The sequence below is a fragment of the Silene latifolia genome, chromosome 10, assembly GCF_048544455.1.
Source record: "Silene latifolia isolate original U9 population chromosome 10, ASM4854445v1, whole genome shotgun sequence".
Taxonomy (NCBI): Eukaryota; Viridiplantae; Streptophyta; class Magnoliopsida; order Caryophyllales; family Caryophyllaceae; genus Silene; species Silene latifolia.
The window spans coordinates 164,089,805-164,112,536 of NC_133535.1; the positions used below are offsets into that span (position 1 = coordinate 164,089,805).

The 22,732-nt window shown below is 34.6% G+C and overlaps 4 protein-coding genes across 10 annotated transcripts; 3 read left to right on the forward strand and 1 right to left on the reverse strand.

The window, feature by feature from the left end:
- Nucleotides 1-267: 267 nt before the first annotated feature.
- LOC141606862 (uncharacterized) lies at nucleotides 268-5,660 on the forward strand. Of its 4 annotated transcripts, none has more exons than XM_074426204.1 (5): nucleotides 268-665; nucleotides 2,329-3,093; nucleotides 3,793-3,978; nucleotides 4,370-4,495; nucleotides 5,243-5,660. In XM_074426204.1, exons 1-5 carry the CDS (start codon nucleotides 471-473, stop codon nucleotides 5,348-5,350), a joined length of 1,380 nt encoding a protein of 459 aa, XP_074282305.1. In that variant the 5' UTR covers nucleotides 268-470; the 3' UTR covers nucleotides 5,351-5,660. The 4 variants fall into 4 exon arrangements, with proteins under 4 accessions (XP_074282305.1, XP_074282306.1, XP_074282307.1 ...); XM_074426205.1 differs by lacking the exon at nucleotides 268-665 and adding an exon at nucleotides 1,844-2,114; XM_074426206.1 differs by lacking the exon at nucleotides 268-665 and adding an exon at nucleotides 1,845-2,093.
- Nucleotides 5,661-10,788: 5,128 nt separating this feature from the next.
- Nucleotides 10,789-15,406, forward strand: LOC141606863 (uncharacterized). 4 transcript variants are annotated; one of them, XM_074426211.1, is made up of 4 exons: nucleotides 10,932-11,113; nucleotides 13,049-13,394; nucleotides 13,479-14,651; nucleotides 14,885-15,406. In XM_074426211.1, the coding sequence occupies exons 2-4, from the start codon at nucleotides 13,173-13,175 to the stop codon at nucleotides 15,050-15,052; spliced, it is 1,563 nt and encodes a 520-aa protein (XP_074282312.1). In that variant the 5' UTR covers nucleotides 10,932-11,113; nucleotides 13,049-13,172; the 3' UTR covers nucleotides 15,053-15,406. The 4 variants fall into 4 exon arrangements, with proteins under 4 accessions (XP_074282309.1, XP_074282312.1, XP_074282310.1 ...); XM_074426208.1 differs by having other exon boundaries at nucleotides 10,789-11,113; nucleotides 13,049-14,651; XM_074426209.1 differs by lacking the exon at nucleotides 10,932-11,113 and adding an exon at nucleotides 11,126-11,241 and having other exon boundaries at nucleotides 13,049-14,651.
- A 1,333-nt stretch (nucleotides 15,407-16,739) lies between these two features.
- Nucleotides 16,740-19,139, forward strand: LOC141606865 (large ribosomal subunit protein uL14). The gene is made up of 4 exons (XM_074426212.1): nucleotides 16,740-16,877; nucleotides 17,686-17,970; nucleotides 18,655-18,696; nucleotides 18,852-19,139. The coding sequence occupies exons 1-4, from the start codon at nucleotides 16,865-16,867 to the stop codon at nucleotides 18,932-18,934; spliced, it is 423 nt and encodes a 140-aa protein (XP_074282313.1). The 5' UTR covers nucleotides 16,740-16,864; the 3' UTR covers nucleotides 18,935-19,139.
- A 299-nt stretch (nucleotides 19,140-19,438) lies between these two features.
- LOC141609525 (peroxygenase-like) lies at nucleotides 19,439-22,357 on the reverse strand. The gene is made up of 6 exons (XM_074428565.1): nucleotides 22,127-22,357; nucleotides 21,085-21,234; nucleotides 20,526-20,611; nucleotides 20,328-20,422; nucleotides 19,923-20,048; nucleotides 19,439-19,858 (listed from the first exon to the last, which is right to left on the reverse strand). Exons 1-6 carry the CDS (start codon nucleotides 22,266-22,268, stop codon nucleotides 19,705-19,707), a joined length of 753 nt encoding a protein of 250 aa, XP_074284666.1. The 5' UTR covers nucleotides 22,269-22,357; the 3' UTR covers nucleotides 19,439-19,704.
- Between the last annotated feature and the right edge of the window lie 375 nt (nucleotides 22,358-22,732).

Genomic DNA, 22,732 nt, shown 5'->3' on the forward strand with positions numbered 1-22,732 from the left:
TTTTATTTCTTAATTAATGAAAATAATAAATAACAGAATCTAACTTAAATTAATAATAATAATAATAATAATAATAATAATAATCTCTCTCTATAACTATAATTATAATTTAATTTAAAAAATTAGAGGCTTAACGTAAGTATAGCTTTTATCCCTGCATGTAATTAGGAGAATGGTGACGGCTGACATACCGTACATGCTTAACCTTATAATTATATGCTTTAATTTATCACATATATATAAAATTTCAATTTATAATTTTTTGTCAACTTGTTTTCTTCTCTTCAGAAAATCTAATTTTCTAAATTTTCATTCATAATTAATCTCATACAATCGTATCGTTTGAATTGACATTTTTTTCATCTAATGTTGTTTCTAGGTTATTTTCCTAATATATATACAAATCGCGTAAATTCAAATTATTTTTCTTACAAGCGTATAATTGTTAATGTTAATAGAGGCGGTACCAAATGTGCGATATTAAAAGTTCTCATCTTTTAAGGGACACACAAGGTGAAGGAGACGAAGATCATCGACACCAAGAACACGACCGATCATTAGCCATGTCTTTGCAAGATGTTGTTGACCCGCCTCGTCCTCCTCCTTCTCCTCCTCCTCCTTCAACGTCACAACAACCGTCCGACAACATTTCCGACCCTTTAATCGTAATTATTCTTGCCAATTTTTTTTATGTTACTTCAAATGTCATTATACATAATGCATGCCATTTTTTACAATACTTTTGAAATTCCAAAAGTTGTTTTTTTCTAGAAACCTTTTGTTTTCACCGTTAATAATAAAGATGCTAATTATACAAATTATTATTAATTTTAAAGCAAATAGCCAATAGTTTTTCCTTAATAGGCTCCAACATTTTTTGTTAGCTAGTCATATGTTTAAACTCAATAATTATATTACAAGATTGCTAATTAAGTTGATAATGACAAAAAAGTTGAAATTGTTGCCAATTTTTTATGCACAACCATTTCTTTTGTTAATTAGATTCTTTAGATAAGCACTTTTTTCTTTACTAGGGATTCAATCTCTTAGGACGGACATAGCCTGATACCCGTCTTAAGATTAAAACAGACCAAATAACATACCAGTTGTATAAACAAGACAATCTTTTGCCTAATATCCAAGCATTTTGCTTGTGTAGTACGAAGTATTTATGTTATTTGACCTGTTTAAGTTTAAGACAGAATTTGTGTCAATTGTAATATTGAACTTTTTCATGCTTCTTTCTCAAGTATTCCAGCAAATTAGGATGTTCCTCTTTGCAAAAATTGATATGTTGGATTATAAAGTCATTTCATTTTCGGCAAAAAATAGACTTTTATAGTTTTATAATGCTTTGTAATTTCATTTTTTCATCTAAAGGTAAGTCATTTTCATCATGAATTTCTTCATCTAAACAACAGTCCAACATTCATAGAATCCCTTTATAAAATGCTAGCCACTATTTGTTCTTCTATAGTTACCTTATCTGGTTAATTAGTATCTAGTTCTTGCAAGCCACATGGTGCACAAGATAGGTTTCGAGGCGTACTTCCTCCGTTTTTACACGATATTCCCACATTTCGAGATTTATACTCCAATTCCACAAAAATTACATTATTCATCTTATCGAAAAAATACTTATAATTTATAAATGTACATATTTTATTTCTAATCATATATTTTAAGAGATACTGAAAACTAGTATACCCATAAAAAGATTCCTCGACAAGGAACTCGTTTTTTTTTTTTTTTTAAATAATTAAATTCCGAAATTATCCAATAATGTTCGAGTGAGTTCACACTATTGATGTTTACGGGTATATATATAGGTGTAGGTATAAAGAGACATATAAACTTACAAGCATTTGGTGCTACAACTTAGGGCAAAAACATTACATGTTATGTTATATCATTCCAAAGGAATTTTACTTGACATGTTTTATGCAACATAAACCATGGTTTGTTTAGCACCTTTTTGTGTCCTTTATTTATTAGTTCTATTCTCTTAAGCTTTATCACATAAAATTAGCAATTCATTTCTTATGCAACTCTCAAGTTTAGCAATCTACATGGGAACAAAAGAAGAAGTGGAGGTGATGATACATAAGTTTCATGTAGAAATTTAACTAAGCTATACTTTTGCTATTGTTTACTCTTTCCGTCTCAGTCTTATTTATCTTTTATATTAAGTGTAAAGGGTATTTTAATCAAATAAAAGGTAAACAGATGATTGAGTCGGGAGGAGTATAAGATTTATTATGGAGTACAATATTTTAAAATCATTATGTATTAACTTTTGCTTTTGCTTTTGTTGTTTTTGTGATGTAGGATGATATTTCAATCCCAATAAGTGCTCAAATCTTCGATTTTTGCGACGATTCCGACATATTTCCCGACACATTACAAAACTCTGAGGTCACTTCTAGTCCCAATTGTTGTAGTTATGAAGATCACAACTCCTCTTATGACACAAATAACATAAAGTTTAGTACACATCATAACTTAGACATAAATAATTTCCAAGGAGATCAAAATGGTAGCAACACTAGTACAACTAGTAGCACAACCACCACCGCGACCACCCTTACCATACCAAACCACCACCGCCACCACCCTAGTAGCGGGTTATCAGTGATATTCGACCCACAAGTCGAGATTGATACCGACATCTCGGCCTCAATTGACTTTTCCCCACCACAACTTGCATACAATTTTAACCCAACAACTTCTTTAGCTAATCATATTGCAATAAGTAATGGGATGTCACCATACTCGGCCTCAGCACTCGACCCATCTTGTGTTCCACTACCTTTAATGGGCGGTCCAGGTATTGGACTAGGCCCGGTTTTCGAGGATGATTGTTTATCATCTATCCCACCTTACTTAAGGCTAAACCCTCTTGATCCAAGCTCAATGAGTTCTTTTCAACATGGAAGTTTGAATCATGGGCTATGTACCGATAATTCCGGGTTATTTGGAGGGAATTTGTTAATGGCAGCAGAGTTACAGAGTAAAGAACTTGATTTTCAAGGAGATAATGCTGGGATTTATTGCACTGATCAATTGGTTAGATATAATTCAGGGGATATACAGGTCCAATTCTATCAATTCTGTTATAATATTTCAGTTTTTCAATTCAATCATAATGCGTTTGGTTTATGTTTAATGTTTACTGTTTAAGAGTCGGAAATTTTAAAACTTTGACCGTAAATATGTTAAGACTTAAGAACATAATATTATAGAGGGAGTATGATAAGTTTAAATCTTAAAAAAACTTATGTTACTTGACTCAGTTGCAAGTGTTATTTTTTTTTTTTGGGCGAATTTTTGCATTTTTGGTTTAAAATTAAGTGTCATGTTATGTTGGATACTCCCAAGTATCGAACCCGTGACATGGGACCAAAGTAAAGTAACGGAAAACATAACAAAGAAGTGGAGGTTCACAATAATTTCGTCATAAATTAGGATACGCTGGAATAAAAGCAAAGACATGTTAAATGGGTTGCGCTTCTTTGATTGTGAAGTATTATCCGATTTCATTCATTTAGCCCTATTGGAAAAGAGAAAAGTTCAAATGAAATAGATTGAGTGAATTAGAGAGAGTACATTAAGATAGCATTGGTTACTAGTATGATAGTCAGTAATTTGTTTACCTTTGATTAAAATACTAGTTGCAATAAATATAAAAGGTAAATAAATGACTCAGGCGGAAAAAGTATATTAATTAAATCATATAGTGTAATTAAGAGTGAATTGCAGCTAATAATGAGGTTAAATTTGTTGAATGTCAAGGCATTTAGCAATGAGAATTCACAGTTGGTGAGTGGAGCAACAACTTCAGCTCCAATTTCAACTGAGATTACAAACTTGGATGATTCTCCTTACAAAGTTGGCAAACTCTCTGTTGAACAAAGAAAAGAGAAGATTCATAGGTACATGAAGAAAAGAAATGAAAGAAACTTTTGCAAGAAAATTAAGGTGCTCTACTTTCCATCTCTTATACATATTTTTCATCGCAAATGTCAGTTAGTTTAGCTGGTAACATACGTTATGACTTATGAGGGATTGAGGGGTGCATGGTACTCTTGACTTGGGTTGAAATCCCGTCAGCATCATATTCGCCCTTGTGACTCTTTTCCTCACAAAAAAACTACCAGCTTACTTCGACATTTCATTTTGGTTAATTTTTGGGTATGACACGACTCAGTTTGAAACGATATGAAACTCTAAACAACTAAATTATTATCTAAGTCTGACCCTTTGACATGCACCTGCATCCGCTATTTGCAAGGAGTAACGTTTATACAAATTAAACCATGTTTGTACATTTTAAAATTTGTTATTGATATATGGGTGATTTATTTAACAGTATGCATGCCGGAAAACGTTAGCGGATAGCCGGCCTCGAGTAAGAGGAAGGTTTGCCAAGAATGATGAGTTTGGAGAAGGTCATAAGCACATCAATGGTCATCATGATGATGATGATTATGATGAAGTAAGCTCTTCATTATCTCTAAATTAAAATTCATTGTGGGTTTAATTCAAGGGAACTTTGTATATTGGCCTATTAGGTAGAATAGTACCATAATTTTTGTGGCAATTTAGGCATTAAGCTAAATAATTCATTTATCCCGATCATTTGTTTACCTTTGATTAAAATATATTTTACAAACATAAAAAAAAAAAAAAAAAAAAAAAAAAAAAAAAAAAACAGATGATTGAGACGGAGGAATTATATAAATCGACTAGTAGGGTATTCTAATTTACTGACTCATATCGGTCACTTATGTAAAAATGAGACACGTGATCAAGTATCGAGTTTTGAAAATTATTTTTAGTTTGTACATTCAAACGGTTTGATAAATGTTTAGTATGAAATATAAATCATTTTCTCGTGTTATGACTCCTTCATATTCTAAATAACTGTCTCATTTGTCATTTCCGTCTATTCACATAACTGTCCCATTTGCCATATTTGGACATGGTTTTTTACTTTTCTACCCTTAACTCATCATATTCAATATTTTTCATTACTTAACCTCTATATTCTTACCCCTATGCAATAATCTTCATTATTTTAACTATATTCCTTAATTTCCGTGTCATTGTCCAAATTGGACACTTATTCGGAATAGGAGGGAGTACTTTCTTTTTAAGCTTTTACACTGTAAGAATTGTTGCTTTATTCCACTGAATTCTTTACGCTTTTTCAAGTTCTTAACATTTTTTTCACGGATTACAGGTAACGGTGAAAGAAGGAGACGACATGGTGGATTCTTCTGATATATTTGCACATACTAGTGGTGTAAATTCATTCAAATGCAATTTCCAAATCCAATCATGGATATGAATCTACGAAGTCGTTTTAATTAGTCCTATAATTTTGTCAGAACCGGGTTATGGTGACGATTAGTGCACCATTAAGTTCCGGCTTAGGAATAAAACGGATTTATTAGTCGTGAGTCGTCCTAGAGAATGTAATTTGATTATGAATAATTTTATCATAATTTAGCTTTACTTCTTAGGCCAGGTATTGTAACTATCTTATTCATGTGGATTTTGTTATCCATGTATGTACGTACTTGTCCATATTGTGGAGAATATTTGTGTAGATTTATGCTTTGGTTACATGAATCTAATTGTAGACTTATTATTAGAAATTTATTCAAATGTTTAGGTTAATAGGTAGAATTTTCGAGTAATTTTGGCATTTTTCGATGAGATAATGATCGGTTATTATTAGAAGATGAAAATGTTTACGTAGCAATTTGAATTTTGATCGAGATTTATTGGCCAAAGTGCTAAGTGCAAGAAATCGTGTCAATATAGTCGAATTTGTCTTCTCGTAAATAATAACAACAAATTTAACAAAAGTGAAATGGAGAACAATATCAACTAGGGGTGTAAACGAGTCGAGCCAAGCTCGAGCTTACCTATGATCGAGCTCAGCTCATATTGTAAAAGTCGAGTTCGAGTCCGAACCCGAGCTCTTGAAATCAAGGCTCGGGATCGGCTCATATAATATTTTACGAGCCCGAACCCGATCACGAGCTTTGTTTGCTTACTATTTTTTCGAGCATTATTTTAATTATAACATAATTTTTTATTTAAAAATTCAAATTCAAACAAGAATATTATTTTTTTGTTAGCTTTTAATAACAGTTATTATGTAATTTTATCTTATAAACTAATATTTTAATTTATTTATTTTTAAATTGATATAATTTAAGTAAATATATTGAAAAACATTAAGTAATTTTAAAAATAACGAGCTCAAACGAGCTCCCGAGCCGAGCCTTAGTGTGCTCGAGCTCGGCTCGGTGTGGGCTCAGCTTAGTTCGAGCCCGAGCTCGAGCTTAATTTGACCGATCTTGAGCCGAGCTTTGACCGAGCCGATCCCGAGGGCTTGTCGAGCAGGCTCAGTTCATTTACAGCCCTAATATCAACTAGCTTAGTTAGGAAAGCTATAAAAGTGAAGGTACTCATGACTTTGACTTGGATTCGAACTCCTTCGGTATTAAAATCGCCTTGACTAGTTGAGGAACAAGGAGATGCACCATGGGCTAGGGAGCCATATATAGCCCAAACGTTCCATTGATTCGGCCCATACATTAGCTCAAACAGGCCACCCGTCTATATGCTGAGTTGGGATATCTTTTTAGGCTCATTGGGCTAATATTTTAGATGGTTTTTGCTCTTGTTTCCTCACTTTGCTTTAGAAAAAAAAAAAAAAAAAAAAAAAAAACTTGAGGAATCAAATTGCTCTTCATTACAAATTCAATTATGATATTTGTTTTGACTATTAATTGCAAAATATAGATAGTGACATGGTATAACATATGTTATATCCATGGGTGGAGCTAGGGAGGGCGAGCAGGGGTGAGCGCCCTGCTGGCAGATGGAAATCGCAAAAGTTTTAGTTGAAATTTTCCAAAAATTTTCGAGTTCTCCTTATACCATAACCCCTTTGTCCCCGCTGAAATTTTTCGCTCCCGCTGGGTTCAAATCCTGGCTCCGCCACTGGTCATATCCACAAGAAAAATTGTGATTAATGTACTCCGTATATTGTAAGAAAAATAAATCAGATTATCTGACCACTACAAAAGTATGATAACATAAATAAAATGGTGAAAGATTCTTTATAAAAACTTGAAAATATTGAAAAACAATTTTTACAATTCGAAATTTCATATCCAAATATCGATGTTAAACTAGTAAATCGTGTGATAATTTCAATTATATTTATCAAACACTTACCGATATTTATTTTCTTAAGTGTAAAATCTATTGACACATTCTAACTATAAATCACCTACCAAATTTTTAATTTCATCCCCTTATATACAATTTTTTCTGCGTTTACAAAAGTGGTATATATGGTAATAACTCAAAACAATTTCCGATTAACTTATTACATACTAGAGGTGTTCAAGGGTGGAACGGCCCATCGAACTTGCCAAGTCCAGCCGGCAAAAGAAGTGGGCTTGGACAAAACATTTTCAAAAATATACAAAGGGCCGATTGGCCGACCCATGATTCCGTCTCAAACCCTCTTACCTACTTGTCCATGGGTCAAATATTTGTACTTGACACGATCTAATTAAGCTCGCATATGATCACCTCTGCATATAGCTTAATCAAACTTATGTGTTCACACTTGATTATTGACACTTGAATTTGAAAATCGAGATTCTTCAATCTTCAATAAATGACAAAATTTCCAATTGAGCCGAAATACTAGATTTAGCAATAACAAAAATTCTAAGGTACACCGGGTGTACAAGAATGTCGTACACCCTAGCGAATGAAATGCCTTTGTTTTTATTTTATTAAGATTATGTTCAATTATTTATGGAGAATTTATTCAATTTTAATATTCTCATTGGATAGGGTGTACGATAACATGGTACACCCGGTGTACCTAAGAATTTCTCAAGCAATAATTATTGTCAATTCAAAATTTCAAATGAACTTAACAAATAACACATGATCACCCCCCACCAAATTACCAAACGACATAACATGCTACAAATAATACTATCAAATTCATTTGTTTTCAAAGATTAGGTAAATTAACTGCCCTATAAGACAAAACTTGGCTTATCATTTGTTTACAAAGAGTCATTTAGATGATTATATCAAGGTTCAAAACTTCAAATTACTTGAGAGTTGAGACATTATTTGTCTTGGCTTTAATACTTCGGATATTTATTGAGTGTCTACCACTCCACCAGATATATGTTAACGATTTAAAATGTATATAATGAAAAAAAAACTTATGCATTAATTTTGCTGAATATTTCTAAACTGAAGTTATAGGATTTAAACTTTTCTGAACTTAATTTTTAGGATTTGAACTGAATTTATAAAATTTGAACTTATAGGAAAGTTAATATGAATTGAACCGAACATTTCTAAATAGGATTCTTAAGCTTAGTTCTTGAACTAAACCTATAAGTTTTGATCACTTTCTTAACCTAAACTTATAGAATCTGATTATCTGAACTGAAATTATAAAATCTGAATTTTTCTTAACTAATTTATAGAGTCTAAACTGAACTTCAATAAAATGACTTTTTAAGTTCTAAAGAACATAGTCATTAGATTATTAATATGTTCACTAGACACACGTTAAAAAACCGTCAATATTTTAAGATTTTTCTAATGACATCGTAAAGGGGCCCACTTTTAGCATTTTCCGGGTATATAGGATCATTACATGCAGAATAATTGTGGTCACGTAAAATAATAGAACATTGAAAAATTTAAAACAATAAAATTTCCGTGATTTTAGAGGTGTGGAAGCGTGGAAGAGATGAAATCATAGTCACGGATTTTTGTACATACTAGCATCCTATAAATTGAGGTTTAATAATATGACGTTGCATACAAAATTAAAATGTTATGTCTCCTTCACCAATCACCAACATGTCATAATGAAATATTTGCTTATCATATGTATAAAAGCTAAAAGTTCATTATAGTGATACTCATAATTATTAGATCGACAACCCATGAAAACTTAGCTTAATTAGATCTGCTGGCTACATGTTGTTCAATCTTACACAAATATATCGAGCTCGAACCTGAAAATGTTACATTGTTAAAACTCATGGAGAGAATTTTTGAATTTGGACAACTCGGGTGGTATACATACACTACTATATGCAGTATGCTATATAGTATTCACCAAAAAAAAAAAATGTACATGGCATTTCAACTAAACATTACACAATGAGTATCAATAATTTTATTGTTGGTTTTCTCCTTTTTTATTGCTCAATAATAATCTTTCAACATCGCAAATGTCTGTTGCTTAGATTTTAATTACTCGTATAAAAATAGAATTTGCCATTCTTTAATACGGAGTATATGTGTATTGCTAAAACTTCTAGATAGGAGTACTTTTCCATTCCAAATATTTGTTTTTATTTTCATATTATGTGAGCAGTATTTTAAATAATAGCCATTAAATTCGAAATCAAGTTCGAGTCCTTAGCACCCTCATGGCTTCATGAATTGACAAGCTTAGCTTCAAGCCTTCAAGCAAACTAGCAAAGTCATAGCATGTCTACATTGGATATATGGAAAGTTTTCAAATTACAAACAGAGAAAACAGAGACATCCGAGGTTAAGATTTATTGTCACAGTTCCATTGACTTTCAATAAATGAAGCCTACGTATAATAAAACATAACATACCGAGTAAAACTACAAAAAGTCATCGTCTTGCTAAAGACGGGTCGGAGTAAGTGACAGGTAATGCTACTCACAAAACGGATAGGGGGGACAAGGTGGGAGCACCCCCATGTGCTTCCCTCTCTCCTCTATTTGGGTCATTTGTGATAGAAAATGGTATCCGTCACTCTAAAGTAACGGATACGTGCCGTCTTCAATGAGATTTTGTGTCTCATAAAATCAAGATGCATCTCGAACGTATGTTTCTCAGTCTACGTATCCCTACCACTTTACCATTTTCCCCACTTCATCCCTTTCTCATAATAATTTAATTAAAATTTGTAATTAGTAGCGTAACGTGAATTATTAGAGCGTAGAACTATTTTAAACTATTTTAAATAAGTTGTGCTAATTACAGAACACCTTTACTTGAGTCTAGCAAGTGAAGTATATTAGTCAACAGAGTTGACAAATTCCCTTATTAGTCTAAAGAGAGTTACCACTTTCGATGCTGTCAGGGTTTGAACCATAATCATGACTCATGAGTAACAACTCTTATGACTTTATCAACTTAGTTAGTTGACCTGCACAAAATTTGTTATTTATAATATGTTGAAATATGATGATTGTCAAACATGCCTAAAAAATGTTAAATATGAGTTTATACTTCAATTTCTCCTAAAAACAATCTTGAAAATCGTTTCTCATACACGTTTTTAAGGTGTATTCCGGGATATATGTTATAAAATCCGATCTTTAAGATCTAAAAGGAAACATATTGGTCAAAACGTTAATGCTGATTCGGAGTATATCTGTCTTTCAAAATGTCACTGTGTTAGTTTTAGTAAAATATATACGTAAATCGATTTTTCTAAAATGTGCCCTAAGGCACATACGGAGTATTAAGGAGACTTAAATAAAAAGTTTGACAATAATTATCTTGAAAAATTGAAATAATACCGCATTTATTCATATTCGAATGCCATATTTATCATCAAATTTCTATTTAAACATTCTTAACATGTGCCTTTCATTTAAAAAAAATCGTACTAGACTAGGTCTTTTGAAAAACAGTCCCATACTATTAAGGCTAATACACCAATTTACCAACTCATACTTGCCAAACTTTCCTATTAATCTCAATCTAATCAATAAACAAAAATAAGACAAACAAGACTTTCCTTATCCATCTTCCTTCTCTTCCATATTTATCAATCATCATGTTCAATTGTCTTCAATTTTCAATTTTTCATCATCATCAACAACCAAAATTTAATCAAAATAAAAAATAATTAGTGGGTCCATTAAAAAAAATTAATAAAAAATTGGATTCCAAGTCTTTAAGCACAAAAATAGTGTCAACACTCAACAACAACATCAACTTAATTAACGTGGCTTACGATTTCAAGCACCCCATTTCCTTCCTTCCATTTGCAGTTAGTTTTTTTTCTCCACTATCTTTCTCTCTTTTATATTTGTCTTCACTATTTTTCTTTACAACTTTAATTTTTCGCAAATTTTTGTATAAGACGGTTTTACAATAATTTTATCGCGAGACATTCAGGTAATTGGTAACTTTCTTATTTTCATCTTATTAATTTTTAGTATAGCACATATATGGAGTATGATGTTGACGGGGTTTGAATTCAGGTCATGAATATCAATTCCCGTGACTTTACCAGCTAAGCTAGTTAATATCGTCAATATAGTATATATGGAGTATGTAGTAATGGGTTATTGATTTTTAAGCTTAATATGATTATATGGCTTTTTGGTGACTGAAAAGTTGTGAAATTGCTTGGAATTTTTATATGGGTTTGTGAGTTTTAGTCTAATATTTCAGGTAATTCAAGAAAAAATTAATCTTTTTGTATGAAATTTAGAAAAAATGCTGTGTTTTTGATCAAATTTTACATGTCATTGGATGCCAATTATGTATATCTGCAGCTGTAGTTGCTGAATTATGCAAATTGATAATTTTTTTATGTATTAATTCATGATTTATTTTGTGTGGGATGAGAATATGTGTTTCTTTTTGTTGTTAGTGCAAATTTCCACATGTACTTGATTTTTAACTAATAATTAACTAATTAAGATTGAAAAATTATTGAATTTTATTGCTTTTTACTTGCAGAAAGTTGCTGTCTCTCTGACAGTCTTCATCAGACAAAGATTTTTACAAATATATGAGATTCATGCAACATGCATAATGTTTTTTTTTTTCCTTTTCTTTTTACCATGTATTTCGTATTAGAATATATCGTATTCCCTAATTATGTTATGTCTCAACCCCATGTATGGCTCTGGAGTAATTTCTTCACTTTTTTTTTATTGTTTTTATGCAATGATTGTCCTTGATTTCAAATAAGATTAAAAAATTTGATCTTTTTGTTGTTAATACTTTTTTTCAGGCCTAATTATTGCAGATTTTCTGAATTGATTTTGTTACTTTGAGGCCTAATCAATAGTTTATACGAGTACTTGATTGCATTATTTTATGAAAATTGCTTGTCTTTTATTAATCTTGTACTCCCTCCGTCCCAATCATTTGTTTACGGTTTCATAAACAAAACAAATGACTGAGACGGAGGGAGTATATATATAAAGTGGCCCCATTATGATGGTATAGGGCCAGTTTTTCATGCTTTGCTCCAGAGATAAGCTAAGTGAGCATCTATGCAAATTCTTATTTCAGGCGGGCTGTTTTCCCGTCTGAAATAAGACGGTAAAATGTTGCCATTTTTTAAGAGAATTAAACGATTTAATCCACAAAATGTTATCAGTAGAGGTGTTACTTTTTACCCTGAAAATGATTGTGAAAAATAATGGTAACATGTTATAAAAAAATAACAACATTTTATTGTAAAATGACAACATGTTGTCCGTCTTATTTTAGACGATAAACAACCATCTGAAGCAAGACGCGCTGGAGCATCTATTATCTCTACATGCTGGTATAGTGATATTGTTATCTAATGTTTCTGTCATTTTGTTAAAGATTCCTGAAAAATAGTGATTAATATTAGCTCTTGTTGTCTCTTGCCTTTGTCTGTGGTCACCTAGTGAGGATTCCGAAACGCGTACTCAAATTGGTTGTCTGCATAAATCTTTACTGTTCCGGATTTATCCGTAGTTGTATTGTTGTTTCATTTTCGATCTGGTTGTCTATTATAAATAGCAAACGGGTCCGTTCAGGTCGAGTAATTTCGGATATGTTTGTTTGGGTTAGTCAATGTGGATGAATTCTGGTCATTTCGGATCCAGGGAAGCAAAATTCCGAGTAATTCTAGTTATTTTGTTAGGGTCTAACGCTGGTCGGGTTAGTTTTGCCTGATGTACGTCTGATGCACCAAATTTGTATTGCTTTCCAGGTTGCCTAGCTAAACGGAACCACCGAAGCAAAGAGACACCTGAATTTTATTTTCTGCTGCAAAGGGCTATTACCTAATTTTATTTTCCTTGTTCGCGAATGAACTCCACTTATTGAAATCGAGCATGGGCAACAAATATCCCGACAAGCAAAGAGACGTCAAAGATGCAAGAGATGATTGTGCCTTAGACATTTCCCACTGTAATGAATGGACCTTGGTCAAAGATGTTAAGCCAGGAAGGACATTCATTTTGAAGCTATTACAGTCGGAAATTTGCGAAAGTTGGTTTCAAGAGCTTTTCCTCAAACGATCTCGTTCCCTGGGAATTAATATCCCCAAGCAGCTTGTAAGTGTAGACGAGAAATATTTTAATCAATGTTTTGAGCTAATACAGGCTAATTCCGCTCTGAACTCGTATTACTTTGACAAGGTTTTTGTGCCTGAACATATGTCGCTTGGGCCAAAGATTGCGATTGATTATCCGATGGCCAATGGGATTGGCGACTTAGGTTTTAGATCCGATGATGTAGGGACTGTGGGATCTGTTATGGGAAGCAATGGCATGGTTAACATATTGAATAGTCCTTTGTTTCAGAGGCTTGGTGGAACAAAGGTATATGAAAATGGAAGACGAGTCTCTTCTGATAACCATGGCTCTCCTGCTCGGTTAACATCAAGTCCTTCTCATAAGTCGGCTTTTGGAAATCGAGGTTATCAGTCTGATTCTGTACAGAGAAATCTGGTTCCTGTTTCAGGTCCGGGTTTGAGTTCTCTCATGGTAAAGTCCTCTGGATCTCCGTCTTCTCAAGGAATGCTTCAATGTACATGGGATGACGGTATCCCTCATTTTGCGTTTCAACTGGACGACCAGAAAGAAGTTTACGTAGCCAATTTAGCAAAAGCGGAGGTGATTCACGAGAAGGAGCTAGACTACATCTATTCTTTTTATTTCAAAGCCAGTGATCAAAACTTGTCTGATCTTTCTGGCATTGAGTGTGATTTAATCGGGAAGATGAAGGTTTCGACATCCTATACAATATGCTCAGATAGTTCTAAGGTCATTGATACCGAGTTTGTTCTAGTCGGTACAAGCGATAATCATACAAGAGAGATTCACCAACCTAGTCGAAATAGTAGGTTTAGTAGGAAACTGTCAAAAGTAAGCGAGATGTTTAAGGCCGGTCCCTCCCTTAAGCCGCGGGCACTGTCTAAATTTGGCGGTACAAGTGCAATTCCCGAAGATATTTCAGAAAATGATTTCATTCCGAATCTTGAAGTAGCCGCAGTAGTAGTGAAACAACATCTTAAAAATGAGGATGAACAAGAAGAAACAGGAGGATGGGGACTCAAATTTCTTAAGAAATCTCAGGTGAAGCCAGCCGTTGATGATTGTTCGACAAGCGTGGATATAATTGTGCCGGCAGGGCCCCATGGTGGCCCGAGAACAAAGAATGGGGGCCCATCGAGTCTCATAGAGAGATGGAGATCCGGTGGGAGCTGTGATTGTGGTGGTTGGGATACTGGTTGCCCTCTGAAAGTACTCAAGGCTAAGCCAAGTTCCGAGTCACAAGGCGACTGTAAATCGTTTGATATGTTCACCGAGGTATGCTTTTAACTGTTTTAGTCCGCCTGTTGAATTTTTTACTGTCATATTTTAAAATTTGTTTTCATTTTTTTCTGCTGTCTTCCAAGTTGAAGTCGATTTTACTAGGTTCTGGTTCTCACCTAGTAAATTGCTTGCCATTTTGTTCAGTCGGACTATTTTGTGTCGTCCTGCACTAATTTGACACGATTGCATTCCGTTAGAACATAAATGACATTCTATTGTGCATGCAGGGTTCAGATCAAACACCAGCCAAGCTGAAAATGATCAACATACGCGATGGCCTATATTTCATCAGTTTCCAGTCGTCATTCCTGTCGGCTCTTCAGTGTTTTGCCATAGTAGTGGCAACAATTCATTCAAAGACGCCAAGCCTTTCGTCAAAACATGTACAGAGCTGATTTTCTGAGACGATCACCGACTTTTACTGCATTTGCAGATTTTTAAATTAATTGGTTAGATTAGCATTGTATTTGTGTTTATAGCAGCGGCAAAGCCATAGCCCTTAATCGTCCCTTATATTCACTTCACTAATCGCTTATCGCTATACATGATTTTTTCAAGTGTGTATATAGTCCTGTATTTCAAGAGGCGTTATGGTATTAGTTACTGTACATTGTTTGAATTCGCGGAAAAAATTGTATAAGACGATTTTACATAAACTTTATTGTAAAACTGTCTTATATAGTATAACTTAAGTACTCTCGCAGAAGTAGTTATCAAGATTGAAATTAGTGGACATTTCATGATTTCAACTTTGCTTTTTCCCTAAATGTTAGAAGCACGCATTATCCATAACTTGGGTTGGCTAGCCTAAAGAAAAAAAGAGAAAAAAAGGTGTCACTTTGTCATTTCTAGCCTTTTTCTTTTGAAGATTTTAATGTATTTCACACTTGTAAAGTTGTATATCAAAATTTATTTAGACTATGAATATTGAAAATTTCTAGATTTGGTGTAGAAGATGAGGCCGAGCCGCCCATACAAGATGTTGATATAGTTATTTTTTATATCGGTAGTCAATTCTTCACGTTTTCCTTTTTTGGTATCTTAGTCATTTATGTATTTGAGTATTTTTTTCCATGTCTATGTTGCTTTTTTTTAAAGCATAATTTCTTCTTCTCCTAATATTTGTGGCAAAAACAAATGTAAAGAATTGATCGTGACAACGGAAATACAAGTTGAAAATATGCAGACCTTTGTACCACAACCTTAGACTTGCTCAACTCTTTTTATCCTAATCCTAAATAAATATATACGAAGTAATTCTTAACTCTTATCATTAATTAAACCTAATTACGAGATTGACCATAGGCACAAAAAAACGAGCGCAACATAACACACTAGCACTACGAGTAGAGGTAGACTTTGGTGCGGGTCAGTCAGGCCCACACTGGCCCGCCCCGCCCAACCAGGTCAATATTCCCTCACACCGCCCAGCCCGCCCAGCCCGCCCAACCCGCCCTATATCCAGGCCGGCCCCGGGCTCCCTCTACCCAAGTCCACACTACCCAAACCCGCCTGGCCCGCCCATTTCTTCCCCCATTTTTCCCAACCGGGCCGGTTAAGGGCCATCGAGTCCCAACCGGGGCCGCCCCTAGCCCGCATACCCTCAGCCCGTGGTGTGGGCTCGGGCTCCCTCCCCCACCAACCCGGCCTGCCTATAACCCGACCCAACCCGCACCGAACAGGCCCACAGTCCACCTCTAACTACGAGGTCCAAAGTGTATACCGAAGACACAATAGGCCAACTAGCTGTCAATTTTGATCTTTTTCATTTACTAGTGCTCTTGATTTACTTCTATTTTCTCTCAACAATCTAGATTTAATTAAATGTCAATCTAATAGTCAACTGTTTGACAATATAAAGGTAAAATAATGCTTTAATATTGTTGTATTCGACAAAATGGAAGGAAATAGATAGAGAAAAAATAGTTATGATTCATACTCACAACTTGACACTCTTTATAACCACGTCACGCCACGACACGACACGATACGGGACTTCTTTTCCGCAAGTGGCCCAAGCGCCAAGCCACCTTGATGAGTTAGCTCGAGGCCCAAACATCCAAACACAAAAATTGAAAGGTCAAAACCGTCATTTAAAACAACAATAAACCCTAGCAATACGCAGTTGCGTATAAACCCCCAATTAAAAACCCTAATTTCATTTTTCTTCATCGTTTCTCCCTTTCTCTCTCTTCTGGTCGCCGAAAATGTCGAAGCGAGGTAACACTCTTCTCTTCTCATGTGCTTAATTGAATCAATACTCTTAATTTGTAGCTCATTTTGATTTAATCTCATGTAATTATCTTTAAATCGTATGCTTAGATTTTACTATTTGAATTGAATTATAAGATTGGTAATGTTTTTCTAGAAGGATATGATAAACTAATTTAGGGTTTAGATTTAGTGGAATTTGATTTATGTAGAAGCGATTTAATAGATGTAGATTTGTTGTTTATGAAGATGGTATCATCAATTTAGATCATTAAGAATTACCCTTGTTACGGAATTTGATGTATGTTGTTGTCGCTCATTTGATTTATGCTCACCCAAGCCGATATCGTAGATAAGAAACGATAAATTATACTACCTCCGTTTCAATCATTTGTTTACCTTTTGTATTCTTTATGAGGGGTATTTTGATCAAAGGACAAAGGTAAACAAATGATTGAGACGGAGGGAGTTCTATCTTCGTTCCAATCATATGCCTAACTCAATGATTGAGATGAAGGCAGTACGATCTGCCTTCCAATCACGGATTATAGAAAGATGAATAAATGATTGGGACAATGGAGTATATTTTAGCTATTCAAACACGGAATCTTGGATCCCATTTGCTCAGAGTAGGTATAAAAATTGATCATTGAGTTGAACGGGGTGCATTCCCTACCTGTGTTTATGAATGTGAATCGATAGGATAATTGTACTAGTTATATTTTTTAGTTGTTGAAATGGCGATGATGAACTTCTTGATTGGTACGTGATGTTGGTTGGGTTTTGTTCATTTGGTATTTATATTGGGTATTTTTAGGTCGCGGAGGAAGTGCTGGAAACAAGTTCAGGATGTCGCTGGGTCTTCCAGTGGCAGCTACTGTGAACTGCGCAGACAACACTGGTGCGAAGAATTTGTACATCATTTCCGTCAAGGGAATCAAGGGAAGGTTGAACAGGTTGCCTTCTGCTTGTGTTGGTGACATGGTCATGGCCACTGTCAAGAAGGGAAAGCCTGATCTCCGTAAGAAGGTCATGCCGGCTGTCATTGTTAGGCAGCGCAAGCCTTGGCGCCGAAAGGACGGTGTCTTCATGTACTTTGAAGGTTTGTACTTCTGACTTTCAGCTTTATTCACAACTTCTATAAATCTTTGAAATTCATTGTACTTTCAAGCCTTTAGCTTACCAAGTCTAACGAGTATTTGGCTACGACACTTCCTGATGAGTCCAAGTGCTAGTTCTTGTATTTACTTACTCTTAAATGCGACCTTGCTTACGTCCTTCCTCAGACCTCAGATGTGTAATACATGAACTAGCAATTGGATTCTTCTGCCTCTGTTGCTCTACTTTGGGTAACCCAATTTTCTCTCCCAAGTTCAGTTAATAATTATGAACAAGAAATAGGATTCAAGCTCACTTTAATATGTGAGTAAGTTTCCTAAAAGACGGTCTCTCAGTAAGTTTATTGAGAGACTATTTTACAATTTTAAAAAAATGGTACTAAAGATCATAAAATAGGGGTATTAATCATGATTAAAGATAAAATGAGTACATTTATATGTAAATGGGTACGAAATTACTATGTCACGATCAACAATAAAAGGGTCATGGAAAATAAATAAATGGGTACGGAAGATTGGTCTCTCAATAACTTGGTGAGAGACTGTCTCTCCCAAGTTTTGGTGTTAATATGTGGATGTTTTGTATTCGTTGAGTAGCATTCATATTCGTTCACCATCTCTCTTTGTTTTGAAAATTGTCCCCATCTAAATGCCGGTGTCTTTTGCAGATAATGCTGGAGTGATCGTCAATCCCAAAGGTGAAATGAAAGGTAACCAATATTCCTTTCATAACATTTGTGAATTGTGATGTAGTGAAAGTATTCTGGTCAGCCATTATTAGTCATCTGTGTACGACATTGGTTTACTCTGGTTTTAGTCTTCCTGGTATTTGTTGGGCTGATCCCACTTAATATCAATGTTTCAGGATCTGCTATTACTGGTCCCATCGGAAAGGAGTGTGCTGATCTATGGCCAAGGATTGCTAGTGCTGCCAATGCTATTGTTTAAACAAGGTTGTCTAAGTAGTCTCAGTTTTGTTTCAATGTTGTATGCATGGATTAGAACATATGGTTTCAGTTTGTTTATCCGGAGTATCTTTATGGATTTTTGGTATTTGCCATCGTCGTGGTTGTCTAGACATCTTTTCTTTCGGGCGGAAACTCGTTTTCGTTGTGTAGCTTTGCTTCACCATATACTTGACGATTTCCCTTCACTGATCATTAGTACTCCTTGCTAATTTATCTATTTCAAAGGTTTTCTGAGGACTTGAGGCAATTGCTTGCCATCTACAGTGGTGGTCGTAATCTTAAAAATACAAGCAATTCGTGTTCCCTGTCGTGTTCCTTCTCTTGATTTACATAACCTGTTGTCGTTGCATTTAGTTGCCTTTGGATTTGAGATTCTCATGGAAGATTAAAATGGTACACTGCTTCAGTTCTATGCGATTGTTGTATTTACCACCAGATTCCCAGAAGATAAAAATTATTCATTGCTTTGATGAAAACCGATCTATTAATCGAATGAACAGCATGGTACGAGCTAGTCATATTGGCATACACCATAAAACGAGAAAAACAGCGCGTTCACAAGAGTTTTCAAGAGTTGGAATTTTTTTTCGTCCATGGTCCTTCAGATTTTGGTGAATATCATCTCCAAATTACATACAAGCACACACCATTCCCTTTACATTGTTCTATTACTAAGGTACATACATTATTCATGAAAACGTTTTGCTCTACTTCCATCGTTCGATGTAACCAATTACGCAGACTCTGTGTCTAGTATATTTTCCCCTCGTATCCCAAATTCATCCTAGCACAGTATTCGAACAAGCTGCCATCGAAACATCGCCTCACTGCTTCTTTAGAAAGGAAGCCTTCGTCATCCCTCGCAAGAATGTAGAGAAGTCCCCACTCTAGCTTGCTTGCAATCCTGCAATAGTCGAAGCCTAAGAATAGAGCCACTTTCCAAAACGGCTGTAAAATTAAAAGCTTACCATCCAAACGGGTCAAATGCAACTCGGTTCCCCTCTGTCATACTCCACAGCTCTCCGAATGTCAATTTATCTGGGACTGTACGGGCATACTTGCTGAAAATATTCTCTAAATTCGAAGGTATGTACCTGCAATTTGACTGTAAGTAAGCTCCAATCTCATTAATCAAATGCGCCCGTGTATTTTTTCTTGGCGCTGTGTAAATTTTTGATCAAGCCCATATAAATTATTTGGAAATACGATGCCTGTACCTATTTTTCTCGTGGGCAAGATGGGTCGGATTCAATAAGTGGGAAAACTATAAATAATTCTAGGACTCGTATATAAGAAATTTCTACGGTGTATGCGATTGCTCCGTAGTGAAGCTCTTGATAGAACCATTGAATTTAGAGTGACAAGTAGTGTACCTTCCCTCGGTGTCATAAGTGCCAGAGTCGCTCCCGTGCTTGGACTTGTGTAAGTTGTGTATGTAGATGGGGAAGAATAGTGAAGGTAACCATCCCTTGGAGTGCATGTAAATGAAACGGAGAATAATTCAGTCAGAACGGAACATTTTAAGAGACATGCATCTACGAGGAACGAGGCCGAGTGGTCAGTTAGCTTACATCAAGGGTGTACCAACTTAGTGCGACATTGATGACCATAGCGATAAGAAAGGAGGCAATGCTATTGAATCCCATCAGTCGCAAACCTACAATAAAGACCGAATAACTTCAAAGGAGTTTCAAATCTTAGGTAAAGATTTGCTGTCAAAAAAAAAAAAAAAAAATCTTAGGTAAAGATGAAAACATTTTCTAGAAAATAAATCTTACCCCGTCCATACCAGACCAATAGTAACACTTACCTAATATGGGGTACCACACCAATGGTAACATACTATAAATGAGCCATTTTCCCAATAATACCCTTATATCCTTTTTATATTTACAGAATGTCAAGTAGTTGGTCTCTCACCAACCCAACATTAATCCTTATTATATTCAGCTTACTTTCCATATTTGCGCCTACTTTTACCCTTTTTTTCTTAAAAACCCAATTTTTTACTGTGTTACCGTTGTTCTGGTATGAAGGGAGTAGATTGCATACATAAATGATAAATTCCACAAGAAAAAGGTTAACTCTTAAATTGGGAAATGAAAAGTGAGAAATAAATAAATAAATTACCAGTGAAAGTCTCCCAAGGGTAAATGATACCATCATCATTTTGGTCGAAAAAAGCAGCATGTTGTTGAAGAACACTCATCTCTCGGTGATGGTGCCCTGGTGTTCCGTTAGGGTGATCGGTATCGGGTGCCGATAGTGCTCTAGCCACATCTTTATTAAAGATAAAGAGTAACGAAAACATACATTATTAGTTGTAGAAATATTATTGATGCAATACTTGCGTAGGAGGACTTTTCTCAAAATGGTATGGTAAAATATTAAATGAAATTTTCAACAGTAATTAGACTGTATATCCGATGTACTACCACTAATTATAGTTTCTGAGCATTATATTAACGTTTTTGAGTTTTGTTTACAAAATTTTGAGTTAAAATAAAATTCTGAATTCATTTAGTTAAATGTAAAACTAAAAAAATTACAACAAAGCTCAAAAACATTACATATAGTGATTATAGTCTAGTTAACTTTAAGTTTTGACGGGAAAAAAATTTAAAAATCTCAGAAAAAAATACACATGCTCAAAAACAAATAAATAATCTAAGGTAGTACATTCGATGTATGTTCTTTTTCTCAATTTTCCATGGTACCAACTACCAATGGGTGAGCCAGATTTTACAGATAGGGGCCGCAAAATTTCAGTGGTGACAAACAAATAATGGCATAACATAAACTTGAAAAAGAAAACAAAAATTTTAACCAAAACAATGATCAGGATAGAGGGAGTAAGTTTGATCAAAGTAAAATTTTGAATTTGCATGTGTTGTAGGCCAATAAAACGGGACGACCAGTAAACAAATGTTACTCCCTCCGTCCCATTCAATTGTTGTCTTTTGATTTTGGCACAAAAATCAAGGAAAGAGGAGGGATCAATTATGAGTGTGAATGATCAAATTGCTCATGAAGTTCATTCTTAAAATAGAAATGATAAAATTTGACTGAAACACCCCAATATGTAAAAGGACAACATACAAATGACCGAAACAGAGGGAATATAATTTACTAAGAGGAATGATGGGAAACATAGAAGAAGAAAAAGACATACAAGGCTTAGGAAGGGAAAGATCTAAATCAGTACGAACACGACGCTCAACAGTAACAGGCGCATAAAGAGCCTCCGTTGCCATGGAATTCCTCGCCGTATCCGCCGCACCCGTCACACCACGTGCTACCAGAGTAGTCGCCATGCATATATATATTCGCTTTACCTCAACCGTTGATGATATATTCTTGAACGATGAATGAACTGAAAATCTCTAAACTCAAAAATTATTCTAGACTTAACGAGTGAGACACAAGTTAAAGGAACGAGGGAAAGTTGACAGAAAAGCAATTTACGTGTGAGTTATTTATCTTCGTGGCAATCTTTCTTGATGGGTTGCATGCAATTCTCTCTGGACTCTTTGTTATGGACACTTGGCTTTTGTCAATGAGTACCACTCTCACACAATGTTTTTGTTAGTTCGATTAATTCTTTACGTTTTTCTAATTTAAGATGTTAACCTATTTTATACTCCCTTGTATTCGCTATTTTCTTCCCTATTTCCTTAAACGGATTATTCAGATTTTCTTCCTCTTTTTTATTTTGGAAACTTTTACTCTTATTTTATTCATCACTCTCTCCTATTACCAAACTCCACCCAACTTTTAC